The 14,906-nt window shown below is 36.5% G+C and overlaps 1 protein-coding gene across 4 annotated transcripts in view; it reads right to left on the bottom strand.

Annotated features, from left to right (window-relative positions):
• Window positions 1-2,052: 2,052 nt before the first annotated feature.
• TAPT1 (transmembrane anterior posterior transformation 1) overlaps window positions 2,053-14,906 on the bottom strand; it is a 38,762-nt gene continuing 25,908 nt past the window's right edge. For all 4 annotated transcript variants that reach the window (XM_038178310.2, XM_027457344.3, XM_038178311.2 and 1 more), the window contains 5 exons: window positions 13,361-13,420; window positions 11,972-12,040; window positions 10,570-10,646; window positions 6,853-7,013; window positions 2,053-4,173 (listed from right to left, as the gene is read on the bottom strand). In XM_038178310.2, the coding sequence (XP_038034238.2) occupies window positions 3,944-4,173; window positions 6,853-7,013; window positions 10,570-10,646; window positions 11,972-12,040; window positions 13,361-13,420 (597 nt within the window). In that variant the 3' untranslated portion in view covers window positions 2,053-3,943. The remainder of the gene's footprint in view (window positions 4,174-6,852; window positions 7,014-10,569; window positions 10,647-11,971; window positions 12,041-13,360; window positions 13,421-14,906) is intronic.

Here is a 14,906-nt window from a genome sequence, read left to right as displayed (position 1 = left end):
AGTGATACTGTAACCTAGATGTTTGTACTCCCAAAACAAACAACTCCTCTCCCTACCCTGGATGGGATGCACGACGCTCTCCAGAGGTAGGCTGTAAGACAGAGTTGCCTGCAATTAAGAGTGAAGCCTTGGCTCTGCTCGACAGCTTTACTCCACTACAGAGGAGTAGAGGATGGAAGAAATAAACTACACAGCTTTAAATGGTAGCTATGAAATATAGGTGGGAAGATGATTTTGCAGTAAGCACATATTTTAATGCTGGATTAATTTCATTGCAAACATGGTATTGTTTTGGCAAAACCAAGAAATACTTTTAAAAGCTGTGGTTGTTTTATATTTTTTTTCTGTTATTAGAGCTGCAAGCTTGCTAAAGAGCATTTTTTAGCTCTTTGTTTAGTATTATATTATCTTTATTTAGTATTATACATTCACAGTCCAAGGTCTTCCGTTGGCAGTGGTTTTTGTACAGCACAGTAACAAATACTGAAGTCCTGAAAAATCCCCCCCAAAACTAGTTAGGCTCAGTCTCAATTGTCATGGCAGATAAAAGATACTGCTTTCTTAGAGAGAAAAAAAGACAACAGTGATGCATCAGGCATTTCCGAGAGCCTCTGAAGCCTAAGCATCTCATGCCACTACATGCAGGAACATTTTCTTGAGATAGGCACGGTCCCATTGCACTGCTTGCAGTGTTTATGTTACAGTCCCTCTCACACAAAACTATTTGCTTCCTCGGGGTCAGTGAAAGTAGCACAGCCCAGATGCCTGAGATGAAGCAGATAGTCTGAAGTGCTATGAGAACACATTGTTTAGCAGTTGTGAAGAGCCCTTCTGAACCCATGATTACCCAACTCTGACACAGCTGTACAACTCCCAGCTTATTCACAATGGAGTAACCCAATTGGTAAGACAAAGTGTTGCAATGTTTCAGTTTCACAGTTTGACTACAGTTGCACTAAAATTTACTTGTACTCAGTCTCATTTACAACCACCGAAGATTCATAACTGTACCCCAAGAGCTCAGTTGAGCTGCAATAGCAGCCACAACCAAACAAATTCTGACTTTATCAAGTCACCTGAAGAAGTGTAGTGAAAATTAACTTTTTAATAAATAGTCAGAATATACAAAATTTCATACACACACAAAAAAAAAACCACCAAATTGGAAAGTTTCAAACTCTCAATGAAGATGCAAGCACTTGTGAAAACAACATGCTTGTGACTACTGTAAAACTACTTTGCTTGAGGGGAAATTCTGCTCGGCTGCGGAACATCTGAAAGGCTTCAAAAGACTAATGAAATAATCCTATGGAAAACTTGTTACTTAATGCTCCCATAATGAATAATCCTCATTATGAATATACACTGCATTCAGTGTGTGCTTTTGGAATTAATTTGGCAACTGTGACTTTTGTTGAAGTATCACTGCTTGCATCAGAACTGTCCAGACTTTAATTGTGGAGGGATTTATGAATTGGAGAGCTCCATTTATTCACTGCTTAACCTTTGATGCTCTTATTTCCCTGTTAATACTGAGCTTTTCAAGTAAAGCTGAAGAAATGAAGAACTGTATCTACAGGCTAAAAACCTGGTCTTGGTGTTTTGCTCCCCCCACCGTCCCCAACAAGCCCCCTTCAGTTCTGAGAGGACCAGCCAGGGTCAGAGATGAAGCTGCAGCCTTCCATTGAAAAGGTTGAGCTAGATATTCAAGAGATCCCTGTTAATCACAAGTGAGAACATGGGAACAATTAAGAACAATTAGATCACTTGGAGCAAGAGAAAACAATGAAATTTCATGCGCAGTTGGACCGCCACCAGACCTTAAGAATTTAACAGAAAGCATTGCATTTGCAATGCCCCCTGCTCACGTATTCCTCTGAGGTATTTTGATCTGTAAGTGAACAAAATCAGTGTCAAGTTTACACAACAAATGGAGATGTAACTGCTGTACCAAAAGCCATCCATACTGCTTTGGATCCAGTTACCATAATTAAACTGTAAAAACGAGGCAACGAAGGCTCCCATACTAACAAAGAAGTGTTGACACTGTACTTTTTTAAACAAATATTACAAAATTGAATTTTATTGAGTTTCACACAAGATGCACTTATAAAATTGATACAGAATGACATTCAACAGAAAAAAATGAAAGCAATTCCAAGCTTCCTTTAGCAATTGCTAAATAATTCAAAAATAAGATACACCAAATTGACAGATAATCTGAATTTCAATGTGTGAACATCTCCAATTAGTAGAAAATACATCAAATATTAAAGAATTTCAGATGTTTCCCCAGCACAAATCCTCTTCCTTTACTCTCATCCCTGAACGGTAACCACAGATTTTGGCCATTACTCCAGCCCCCCTGACTGGGAGAGGAGAGGCTGACAGACTGCAGCAAGAAGTTCCCACCAGAGCAGACCACACTAACCCATATTGCAAAGCCACCTCATTACCAAGCCTGCTCACTGCTCAGATACCTCATAATTCTGTGCAATTGGCTCCAATTGCTAAACTAGCACAGTCCTGCAAGTTTCAGGGATTAACACATAAGTTAAACTCACATTTTATATCCGTAAACCAAATAAACTCCAGCTTTCCCACTCAGACAAACTGTGAAATAGCAAAAAGTAAATTTGTCATCATTTGTTCAGCACTGAAGCACTGGTATGATGCTTTTCCTTAGAAAGTGAAACTGGTGCTTACTTAAATATCTGAAAGGCATTAGAAGTTAATGCTGTGTTTTAACAACAACAATACATGAAGAATTTATCATCAACTGAAGGGTCTCTTTGGAGGCCTCAGTTTTGATCTGAAATTTATTTCATTCTCAACTTCAGGATTCCAAACCATCTTTCATCAATTCTCCTCCAACTGCTGCTCACACCAGAAAGAAGTAAGATGCATTGTAATGCTTAAATGCACTTTATAGATGGAGTGCATCTGCTTATGTCTGGCTAAAACCAATCAACTGAAATGGATAATTCTGATTTGATTGTCAGTAAGAGCTTTTACAGGCGTGTTTTCTGGCAAGTTAATACACAGATGTCATTCTTGCCAGAGTGAAATCCCAAAATGCAGTGTATTATTCTGTTACATTAATGCTATACATACAGTTCCAATGCAACATTTCCGCTTGCTGCAATTCACACTGCCTTTCCTCAACATATAGGTTTACTCTCTCATTTTTTCATACAAGACAAAATCCTCAGCTTTATAAAATTATTTTATAAATAACCTGCCTTGCAGGACACATAGCTGAACACAATGAAGGATATATTTCTTATTTGCCCAGTTAAGCAGGACCTTCGTTGTATTTTGTGATCTTGGTGTTCAGTATTTAGATAAAATAGTATGCAGTAAATATTTCATTTAGAGGCAATTTTTTATTCTGATTAGTTCAGATACATCTTGAAAAGATTTTTCTGTTGACAAGAGTAACTACCCTGACTTGCTGTTTTATGTACCAATGCTTTATGTGTTTGTTGAAATAAGCACAAGTTTTGAGATCTCTTTGCAGATGTTTAATAAAACAAGATAACTTGAAAGGCAAGCTTCCTGTCATGTTGTCATACATTTCCAGGAATATCCTTACACTGGAGGAACCTTCTTAAAAGTAGCATGTTCTGGAAGCGTGGTTTCATAATGCAGAACAGGATTATGCTTTTTTTCCCAGTCTATTTTCCAGAAAAGTGATACTGCAGCTCTGCCACCAGGCTAGAGACTCACGATCCACCACATTTTCCAAGAGGCAAGTTACAGATCGCTTACTTGACCTGACCAGATACCAAGCCAAGTTACTTGTAGAAAGAAATTAATATTTTTGCCATTAATAATTTAAGTTTTTAAATAAATATTTATGTGCCTTTTTGGCAACTGTCCATTCTGGTAGCATCTGCTGTCCCAACAGCTCAGTATCCTTAGCACATTGATTAAAAAGATCTTAGTCAATTCTGTTTCCACAAATAGTGAACCTGTCTATCTCCAACAAGTCTTTCTTTGAAGACCTGTGTTTCAATTCTGAACTGTCTTGGCTTATATCTTTTTCTTCCCCATCAGGAGTGGTCAGAAATTGATCGGAATTGCTTGTTACAAGTAAAGACGGCGTATTGTCCTTCTGATGCATGGGTTGATTGGTAACTGATGTAGATCCATTTTCATCTGTGGAAATTCCTGTTGAGAGAGGAGACAGTTGCAAAGATAATCATGAATTTAACACAGACATCCTGATGCATTCTTAACATGTAGATTCTGCCAAAGCTGTCCTGAAAAAGTGCAATGCATCAAAGCAGCAGAAGCAACAGAAGAATGCTTTGTGAAAGCCAGGTAATGTAACGACCAAGCCATTACCTCTTTAGTTTTAAGATACAACATCCTTTTTAGTCATTCTGCTTTTCTGATTTGGTCAAGGATTAAAAAAAAAAAAATCTAAAGAAGTTCAGATAGATAGTAAGAGCATAAGTAGCTGTTTTGCTGAATCCTTTTGTGTTGTAACAAGTAGCCCAAAGCTGGACTCTGCATTCTTTTGTAGAGTCCATTTTTGTTGGCTTAGACAAGAAGATATTTGACAATTCCTGTGTGAGACACACAAGTATTTTCTACTGAAATAAATTAAAGGAATTTCTGTAGAAGGAGTTAGATGTGCTTAATCCTCTACATATGTACAGCAAACCTCATTTCTCTAGGGACAGCTAATAAATGGTTCACGCAGCGCTACGCACTTTAATAGCACTGGGTCCTTTCTTCAGTGGAACTGAACATTGGCTCCAAAAAGTTCCGGTAACAAATGAGATATTAATGAGCAATATCGATGTGTTGTTTCCACATTTTGTTAAAGCATTTTAAAAATACATTAAAATGCACAGGCAAGTAACAAGAAAGTCAAATTTTCTTATTTACTCACTCCTTTTAAAAAGGAATTACTGTTTCTAGAGGAACCTGAAGAAATCTGACTAGTGTAGAGAGTTTTACAGAATGATTCAAGCAAACAGTATTTGACAGAATGGCAGCACTACACAAATTATTCACTCCAAATAATTACTACAAAAAATGTCTTCTGTATGGGCTCTTCACAGTATACCATCTACTGTTTGAAGGTAAATGGATTACTCCTCACAGTATTATGCAAGTCAAAAGTACTAAACTTGCATCAAAAAAGGAAGGAAGCAATTCTAACTGTAGAGCTTTGTAACAAAGGTAAGCATTTTGCTCTAACAGCTTCCACAGAAAACTGATCAGGCTACAAATGATTACCAGTAACTAGAACCTCCATTCTTCATGAGAAAGTATTTCATTCCTCAATATTTTAAACTGTTTCTGCAGAAGAGGTAGGAGTTCTTGTACGAAAATAAGTTGACTTACATTATAAAAGCAGACCAGATTAATTCCCTTACTCTCATTCTAGTAAGAGATGAGTAGAGAGTTTGTACAGAAAAAACTTGCTAAGTGAGGCACAGGGATCAATGAATATCGCAGAGCCCAGTAGTAATATAGACACTGAAAAGCTGGGGAAGGTGAAATCATTCTTTCACGCAACTGAGGTTTCTATTACATACAGAGATGTGAGAAGGTATAAAAAAAACCTCTCAAACTGTTGAAAACTGAGCTTCCTCATCATTAATGGAAGTTAAGAATATTCTGAATAAAATCAACAAAAGATTTTGGCTTGCCACTTTTTAATTACCAATTTTCCGGTTTAGGAAAACACGGTGTATGCCGACTGACTTGGTGAAACTGCTGCTGCTTCAGCTGAAAACAGTCTTCAGGGTTTATTTATTGTAAGTTTAAGGGTCAGTCTAAGTATGGCTTATTAAACCTTATACACAAGTGTAGTATTAGAATATTTAATTAAAACATTAGCATCAATATGGTAAGAGTTCTCTAGTGGAACACAAAAGGCATTCAGACCAATTCACGTTACATTCTTTCATAATGAAACTAAAGCAACTCTATGAATTTAAGCTATTTAAAAATAAACATCTGCACCACATTTCAGCCTGATGTGATTTGACACAGCTGAAAAGCAGGGATTTATGACTAACACTGACAGATTCTTAACTCTACTACTGCTGGCAAGACACTGACAACTAATAAGCACCTTACATCTCAAGCTGTTCAAGTCTTTGGCAAGCAACAGAGTGAACACAAAAGCCTCACTGTTAAGTTGTCTAGTGCTCTCATTGAACTCTTTGCGGAGGAAGATACACAATCCAGCTCAGCTGACTGAAACAATGAAGGTTTCTGTTTCCTCCTATAACTCGTCACAGGAATATCATATAATGCCTCAGTCCAATTATACCTGAACCATTAATGCTGAGCACCTATACAAGGAAGCCACACTGCACAGACTTGAAACAAAGTAGGTAGAGACAAGCTGAAATTCCTATTCAGATTTCAGAAAGCTTTTTCATTTGTGTGCTCATTTCAATTATAAATAATTATGCCTATTTTTTGTGCCATGTTTTACATTAATTTCCATAACAAATGGATGAAAGGCTTCCTTATTTAACTTCACCACTACTAGAGTGGATGTATCAATATTTACCTGCGTAGTATTGACATTTCTATCACCTCCATATACCAGGGTAGGATTTCATTAGAGAGAAGAGTGAGCATTTTTCATTTATGGAAAAGTATTTAGGAGTATTTATTATTTATTAAAAGACGATATATGAACTAAAAGCAGTAAATTCTATTTACTGACTTGTATTCACAACTGTGATACTGTACAATTAAGGTCTAGTAACAGGGCTACTGTGTGGTAAACAATGTCATATATCTGGTTCAATATTAAATTTAGTCTGAAAGCAATTTTTATTACAGCTGAAAATAGAGTGAGACAGTTAGGCTTACCATGGGTAGATTTAAACATGCTTTGCGATTTGCCAGATGACTTCCCTGGGGTGGCAGTTGGGACAGGATTGAATAATTTCTCCTCCATTTTTGCCTCCTTTACATATTGACATGATTTCCCCAGCAATACAATACTGTTAAGAACTTTTAGGGATATTAACCTGCATAAATAAAAGGATTTATTTACATATTTGCATTACCAAGCATTAATATTAAAATAATTGCATATGATTACTGCTGTCTTGGAACAATTAGCTAAGAAATTAAAACCATTCAATAGCAAAAAGTAATTTCCTTTTCTTAACCATTTGTTTCAGGTTCAGTGCTTAAAACCCTTCCCCCCACCCTCTCCAGAAGGCATCTAGAGGAAAACACCAAGTTTAATGAAATGACAAGGACAGTTACACTGTCATTTAATACATCAAATATTTAAACAAAGAATTAAAGAGGGCCCTCAACAGAGCAAGTCCAAATTACATGCATTACTGTTAAATCTGTAGCCTTAAGTGTGCTCAGATGAGGATTAGTAGTGGACTTTGAAACCTAAGAATACACATATATAGCTTCATGAAATTAGACTGATCAAACAACGTCCTTTTTGGTATCACAACAGACAGTCCATTAAATTCAACAAAACCAAGGGGGAGCACTGCAGTATCATCTTCGTACAGTGCAGTTGATGGCAGATTCCTTTTCTGTTTTCACTAACTTGCAGCACAAACTTCAGCAAATCTGTGAAGTCCCTCGCACCTGTTATCCCTGGAGAACATGGAGTCTCATCTACCATCAAGTGCTTTTAGATTTTACAAAGCTTGTTTGAACTGTAAATCTAAGTTCCATTACTGGTATTACACAACATGCAGGCCAATGTCTACTCCAGAGGTGAAACCAGCAGCAGAGTAACAATGAAGCCATCTATCCCCTGTAGGATCAATTATAAATACCCTCTACACATAAATCAACCTACGTAACAAAGGCAAATGAAATGCAGATGCACTTTATTCTCCACTCTCTGAAAACCTGTTTATTTTGGACATTGCTAACAGACTAAAAGGAAGAGCTGAGGATAAGTGGCCATTCAGAAATTAAAATCCATGGAGCAGTCTGACTGCTGAATCGCAGTGGCCCCCAAGGACACCTGAGCAGCAACTTCACTCTCTGACTGCATTAACGTAATCACAACTCCTCAAATAGAAAAACAAAATACATCACATTTTAAAGCCAATTTTATGGAATACATTTATTTTTAGAAGAAATTTAGAGAAATGGAAGAAAGAACAGAGCAGACCAAACTACCTTCATCATCCAGAAGTACATTTTGGTATCCAAGCAACCACAGAGATTATTTTATAAAAGTTAAAAGCCATGACTCTACAATTTTATTAGAAACAAAGCCAGTCCCAATAACCTAAGAGTTGAAAAAAATGTTAAGAACTTTTTCCTACATATTTTTTAATGTAATACAGACTGTAAACACCTGTCTCAGAATGAAAGCATGATCTAAGTCTAATTTAATAACATCAAAAATTGAGAAAGAAATAAATCAACATTTCAATGTTTCAGGTTCTCCTGGAAAATTATGCAAGAGTTTCTAGCAATTCTCTTTCATTCCTTTCTGCCAGTCCACCCCAGTCTCAAAGTTCTAACCACCAAGGAAGTTTAAAACTATTCAAAGTCCTTGAAAAATAAAACTCAAGTTTCCTATGCTGGACAAGACTCTGTAATGTGGTAACTTAGTTGTTAAATACCAACTCAAAGCAACATCCTCTGCATTGTAGTCTCAATCCTTTGCCAATCTAGCTCTTTCAGATTTGATCACTGAGTTTCTCACAGACCTACACTATGCTAACCTGACGCAGAACTGAAATTTATGTTCACAACTCCAATTACTCAAAAGGTGCAAGAGCTCCAAACCTGAGATCATGACAGAAGCTAGAATTTGTTCTCACTTTTCAGTAAGGAAAAATTACAAAATTTATTATTCTTGTAACCTAGAAGTTTTAACTTTCAAACTCCAGGCTTGAACACAGCCCAAGAAAATCTTTTTGGTCCAAAGCTCTAAAGAAAGCCCTCATTGTTGCCTCTTTCCCCATTCTACAGTTCTCCCCTATTCCAGCAAATGTGCTTGTCCTTGACTGCACACTACAGCTTCCCCATAGACTAGCAACTATGCCTTCAAAGAGCAGCGTTTTATCCTGCATGTTAATCACGTTACTTCTTCCTGCCCTCCATCCTCCAAGCCACAGAGACTGAGAAAATTCTACAACTGCAGTAGCAGAATGGAAATGTAGGGAAAACTTACACATGTGGAGGAAAAAAAGACATAACACACTGAGCAGTATGAAGATGCTGAGCTTGGTATACCACAAGGATGGTCAGGGGCAAGTGCTTTTAATTATAAAGAGCTGGCTTAAAAGGAACATGTCACACTCTGGGGAAAAACTCCAAGTGTGATGCAGAGGAATACAGCTAACATTTTAACATTTGGCCTATTTAGCTTAAAGTCCTAGCTATCCTGCATTAAAGAGTCTCTATGCTGATTACTACCTTTTTTGCAGATCACAGAGTAGATCTAAGAGTCACATAAAACGAATGGGTAATGATCTCATTCTTTTCCTAAATTGTAAAACAGCAAACTCCTCTCTTCCAGCATCCCTGAAGAACTTGTGCCCCAGATCTAAAAATTCTTCCACTTTCCAAGCTTTGATGCCTTCCATTGCAATCACAACTGGGTGGGACACTGGAACAGATATTCCCTCCATGCTATGGGCAAACCTGAAGAGCCACGCTGTGAATTACCATGTGTATTACTAAAGGGTATCCAAAGTTCCTTTGTGCTGCAGCAATTTAAACCGCTTAATTCTTTATGGTCAATTTTAGGAGGAATTGATTGTTCTAACATCAATCAGTACTCTGAGACGATAAATGGTCACGCAGCTCAGTATGCAACTTTCCTAGAAAACACTCATCATAGTCTACAGCATGTACCTCAAGACAGGCAAAGTAGATTGGATTTAAAGCACAACTAAATACATCTCATCTCATCTCAGACTGACTGGTAAGAAATTAAGGATAACACAAGTGTAAGCTGACGTGGCAGTAAGGGGATACTTGCAGGTCATTGCTTTTAGGAATATTCTGTCCCATCACAATTTTTTATTACCCAATATTACTTACTGACACCACCCTTCTTGGAAAGGTGAGTATCACATCTTGCATTTATGTGTATTCTTTCATAAAAGAAACATGTTTTTAACTACCAGAGAATTATAGACTGGTTTAGGTTGGAAGGAACCTTAAGGATCATCTAATTCCAAACCCCCCTGCCATGGGCAAGACAGAATTCATGACCTGCTCAGAGCACTGAACTTGTTGGCAGCTGTTGTGCGTATTGCCTCTTCTGTTCTTTTAAGAAGTTTTACTGCTTTGAATTAAATTTCTCCTTTTATGCTAAGGGATGGCATTTGTCTGTTGTCATAAATTCTTTCCAATACCTTTCCAGAAATTATTTTCACTACTTCAGTTACTTATTGAAGACTATAATCCCCAAATACAGGGACCAATCCAAGCTTTTTCAAATTCAGTTTATAAACAGAAGCATTTTACATTTAATTCTATTCAACATGTATGGTGTTTACATATATATCCATATGAATCAACAGAAGCTTTTTTCACATCTGATCACGTAACGGTAAATATTTTTGTACATTTACTTACCCACAGTAGAACAGCACAACACAGAGATAAGCTAAGACTCCTTGTACTTTTATCGAGCTTGTTACGACTCTGATGAGCTGTTTTACGGATAGAAGTTAAATAGTTATACCATACGGGACACAATCATTAATCAAATATTCTAACAGACTTTTTCTATTGGATAAATATAAGACAAAAGTAGAAACAGTTATGTTAATAGTACTTTGTTTTAACATTCCCCTCAACAGTGCTGACTACTCAAGATTTTGGTTTGAATAGATACTATACCAGTATTTAGTTAAAACTTTGCCAAAGCTATATTCTATCAATGTTTACCTCAACACGAATTGCTACGTAAAATAACAAACCTAAAAACCTCTCCAAAAGTCAAGGGCTAAAAGCAGAATTAACTGTCAAGAAATGCCAACATGGTAAGACAGAACCATAGCGTTTCACACTACACAAAACACTCTGAATACGAAATTGTCTTGTGGACTAGATAGATGAATCACAAGTTGCAGTGACAGAAGATCCTGAAATCTGATTTTACTTCAGTATTTCACAGCTAGGGCTCCAACACAGCAGAACTCTTCAGTTTGTATTAAAATCTATTAGTATCAAGGATAATATCTAAGAACACTAACTAGAAAACGGCATTTCGATCCAGTTTTCACTGGACGTGCCTTTATTTAGTAAAAGAGATGATTATGGTCATAGCTTTTCTTTATTAAAAATCCTGCAAAACAAACTAGGCTAAGCCCGTCAATAGTATTTCTCCCCCATCCATTACATTTAAAAGTTAATTCACAGTGACAGTCTTCCAGGGCAATTATGAATTAGCATCTTTGTTTGCAAAGTGAGTACACGTTCCCAGTGCTATGATAACTACTGCTTGTCTGTGTGTGTGGATGGGGAATGTCACAGCAGCTATTTACAGAAAACATTCTGTAGTAGTTAATTCAGAACAGATAGCATATGGACACAATTCCAATAATGTGATTCGTTTTATAGCAGCATGCCCATGTAACAGGGTTAACTATTTCAGAATTACATATTCAAGGAATCTCAGAAGCACAGTGCCCCTATACAAAAGAAAATTTAGCCATTTAGCGATTACAAGGACAACCACAAGGACTCCCTACAAGAACCTAAAAAACCCAGCGCATTACTGCTAACCTTCTGGCAACCAGCTGCTTTGACTATTCTGAATGAATGAACAGGATACTTGCCAAAAGGAATAAATGTTTAGTAAGCACAGATGTAGTTTAATTCCATTGCAACAATCCAAGTGCCCATGAATTCTAAAAAATTAATATATATTAATCTATGAAAAGCTGATAAACACTAACTTATTTGTCAAGTCATAATTAGTATGTGATACAGGTTATACTGAATACTAACTCAACCTTGTAGTATTACTTACTAGAACAGCCAGTGGAAGAGGAATAAAACCCATTCTTCTGGAAACTGAATCACTATAATCTGTATATGCCTAGGAAAAAAAAAGGAAGAATAGAACTATTTATGCAAAGAAATGAGCTTATTGTAGCTTAGCACATCCTCTAGATAAGGACTGATCTGTGCTAAAAACACTACAGTGGTATAAAGTAAATTCATATTTTGAAATGCAAGCACAGATAGCTATACTCACTGACAAAAAAAAGTAATGCTACCATGACTGGTGAAATTAGCTTCAGTACTCCAGATCAACAGCAACTGGAGTATAATATAAATCTCTTTATCAAAAGCAATTAGGACACTGAGTCCAAACACACTATATTTCATCTGTAGATTATTTTGAGCTTAGGGACATCTTTGTACTAATTTGACTTTGATCCTCTAGTATTATACAGAAAAACCCACAACAGGGATAAAAATGCAATTATCACACTATCAATTTTAAATCATTCTAAAACCACTTATAATTAGCCTAAGATAACAGTCTTAAAACCATTGCAAAAAAAATGTTTACATTTGCACTCCTAAAACACAACTACTCTACATTAAAACATTCATGGGTTACTGAGAGCCATGCTGAAGTTAGGTAGCATCACATAGGCACTCGTTTTCCACAGAGGATCTTCAGGAGAAGGAATAGAGTATTTGGAACTAATAAGCTGCTTTTCTGTTAACAAATTAATAATAATTAATGGTTTGTGGTAACTGAAGGTAACTTCTTTATTAGGTATAATCAATACATTCCCTAGCAATAGCTATTGAACATAGCCAAGAAAACTACCTGAATTGTTGGAAATATTAACAGAGCACCCATCTAGAGCACTCATGAACAGTTAGAGACTCATTCATGAGAGCTGTGCTGTCAATAGCACACCAAAAAACAGTTCTCACAAAAAACACCAGCAGTTTGTGCTCTGTAAATACCCATGCCACAGGAGTAACATGCACGGTACAAGTATCCATACACTAGCTAATGAATATTGTATTTTGATCTAACAGTTAAAACAGCACAAAAAGAACAGTCTTTTAAAAGTATCTTAATACATTTCTCAGTTTGCTTACTTTCATATATATCCCCAAAATCTCAAAGTTGTTATAAACCTTCACTGACTGTATTTGGAAGAGACTTCTCAACAATGTGTTAAATAAAGCCTGAACTGACCCGAACAACCAGATAAAAATAAGTTACAAGGAAATATTCCTGTTTTCTCTCATTAAACAAAGCAGAGCACAATTTCAGTGTTGCAGGAGTGAAATTATTCTGTAAGTACTTCTTTTTAAGTATTTGTTTCAATATGCCACTATAACAATTATATTAATTAATACAAGAATATGCCTTTGTTTTCTGGCTTACATTTTTCTGTCGACTGCTAACGAGGTCAAACGCAAGACTGGCTCTGTACTCACTGTAGACCTGGAAAAAATCCAGCACATCAGATGCATGATTAACGTGTTGACACACTACAAAAGCAACTAAATTAATACAATTTTTCTAAAAATATTATAAACACTTGTGCAGGCTGAAGGAGTCAAACCCAGTTTTCCTGAGGTTCAGCTACACCCTTCAGATGAGTCTGTATCTCTGTAATAACTTATACATACCTACAACAAATAAGACTGCAATGCTTTCAGAATTGAATGAGACTGTAAAGCTTTTATGGAATTTGAAGATAACCAACACCACACAGTAAGAGAAATCACATTTACTTTTCTCCCTAAGAGTTATCATTTGTTTTAAACGTGAAATATAGTATTGGGATCAAATTAAACAAACGAGCAAGCTTACATACTAAGCAAGTGATCCCATGAAAAAAGAAAATCTTATCAGGAAGATGAACAATGCTTTTCTGGTTCTTTTTCAAACAGCTCTGCCCATTGAGACAGAAAAACAAGGGGAAGTTGCCTGGAAGGGCAACTTGCATAGGAGGTGCTCAACACTTCTGAAAAGTTTCACCTAGCAACCCCAAGTCATTATAACTTCATACACTGAAAAAAACAAACCAAAAACAAGGTTTGTTAGATGAACTTTGCAAAATTATCACCTGCTACCCTCCACACCCCGAGCTGTTTCAGCACACATCTTGGGCTACCATGACTTCATTATTTCTCTTTCCTGTACTCTATATGAAAGTAGGGCATGCATAAATGCCTCTGGCATAAGGGAGCTTATTAAGTACATTATTGAACTTGTTTCTACACCACACAATGTAGTTACTAGAGATGGAAGTGATAGCACTTCCAAGTTTTGACCTCATTTCCTGAAAAGTGGTTTTAATAGCGAAAAAACGCTAACTCATCTCTTCACAAATTTATCAAGTGCATTTGAATTCACATAATGCGCAAGTCAAATGGCCAGTGTATCATGCCACACTACACAAATAATGACCTCATCTACTACTTTAGAAGAAGGACTGCATAATATACGGTCTACGAAATTACAGGAGTGGAAAACTGATGGATAACCTACTTCATATTTGTGCTGCAAAGACAGTAGAAAAGTGCTTCTGATTTCAGATTCCACCTTTAACATGCATGGAAGAATAGAGATTCAAAAGCCTCAAGATCTGTGTTTTGTTTTGTTCCCCCCCCTCCCTCCTTGGGACTTGAATTTTAACTTTATTTTTAAATAAGAGGTACAAGCTCTGAAAGAAGTTTAGTGTTTTACATTCTTTACAATTTATCTAGAGATCACATCACAAAATTATCTGCCAGTTATGTGAATTGTGGTTATTATGTGAACTGTTAACACAATACTTTCAGTAATTCACAGATCTGGAACTACCAATTAAGAAGCAGAGGCGTTTGCTGCACGTTATAAAGATCCTTAGAAATGTATTGTATCAGGAAGTTACCAAGCTTTTCCAAATTATATCTCATACATTAAAATAACCAATTGTTGC

Source organism: Anas platyrhynchos, chromosome 4 (assembly GCF_047663525.1).
Source record: "Anas platyrhynchos isolate ZD024472 breed Pekin duck chromosome 4, IASCAAS_PekinDuck_T2T, whole genome shotgun sequence".
Lineage (NCBI taxonomy): Eukaryota > Metazoa > Chordata > Aves > Anseriformes > Anatidae > Anas > Anas platyrhynchos.
This window is presented reverse-complemented; position numbering and strand designations above follow the sequence as displayed.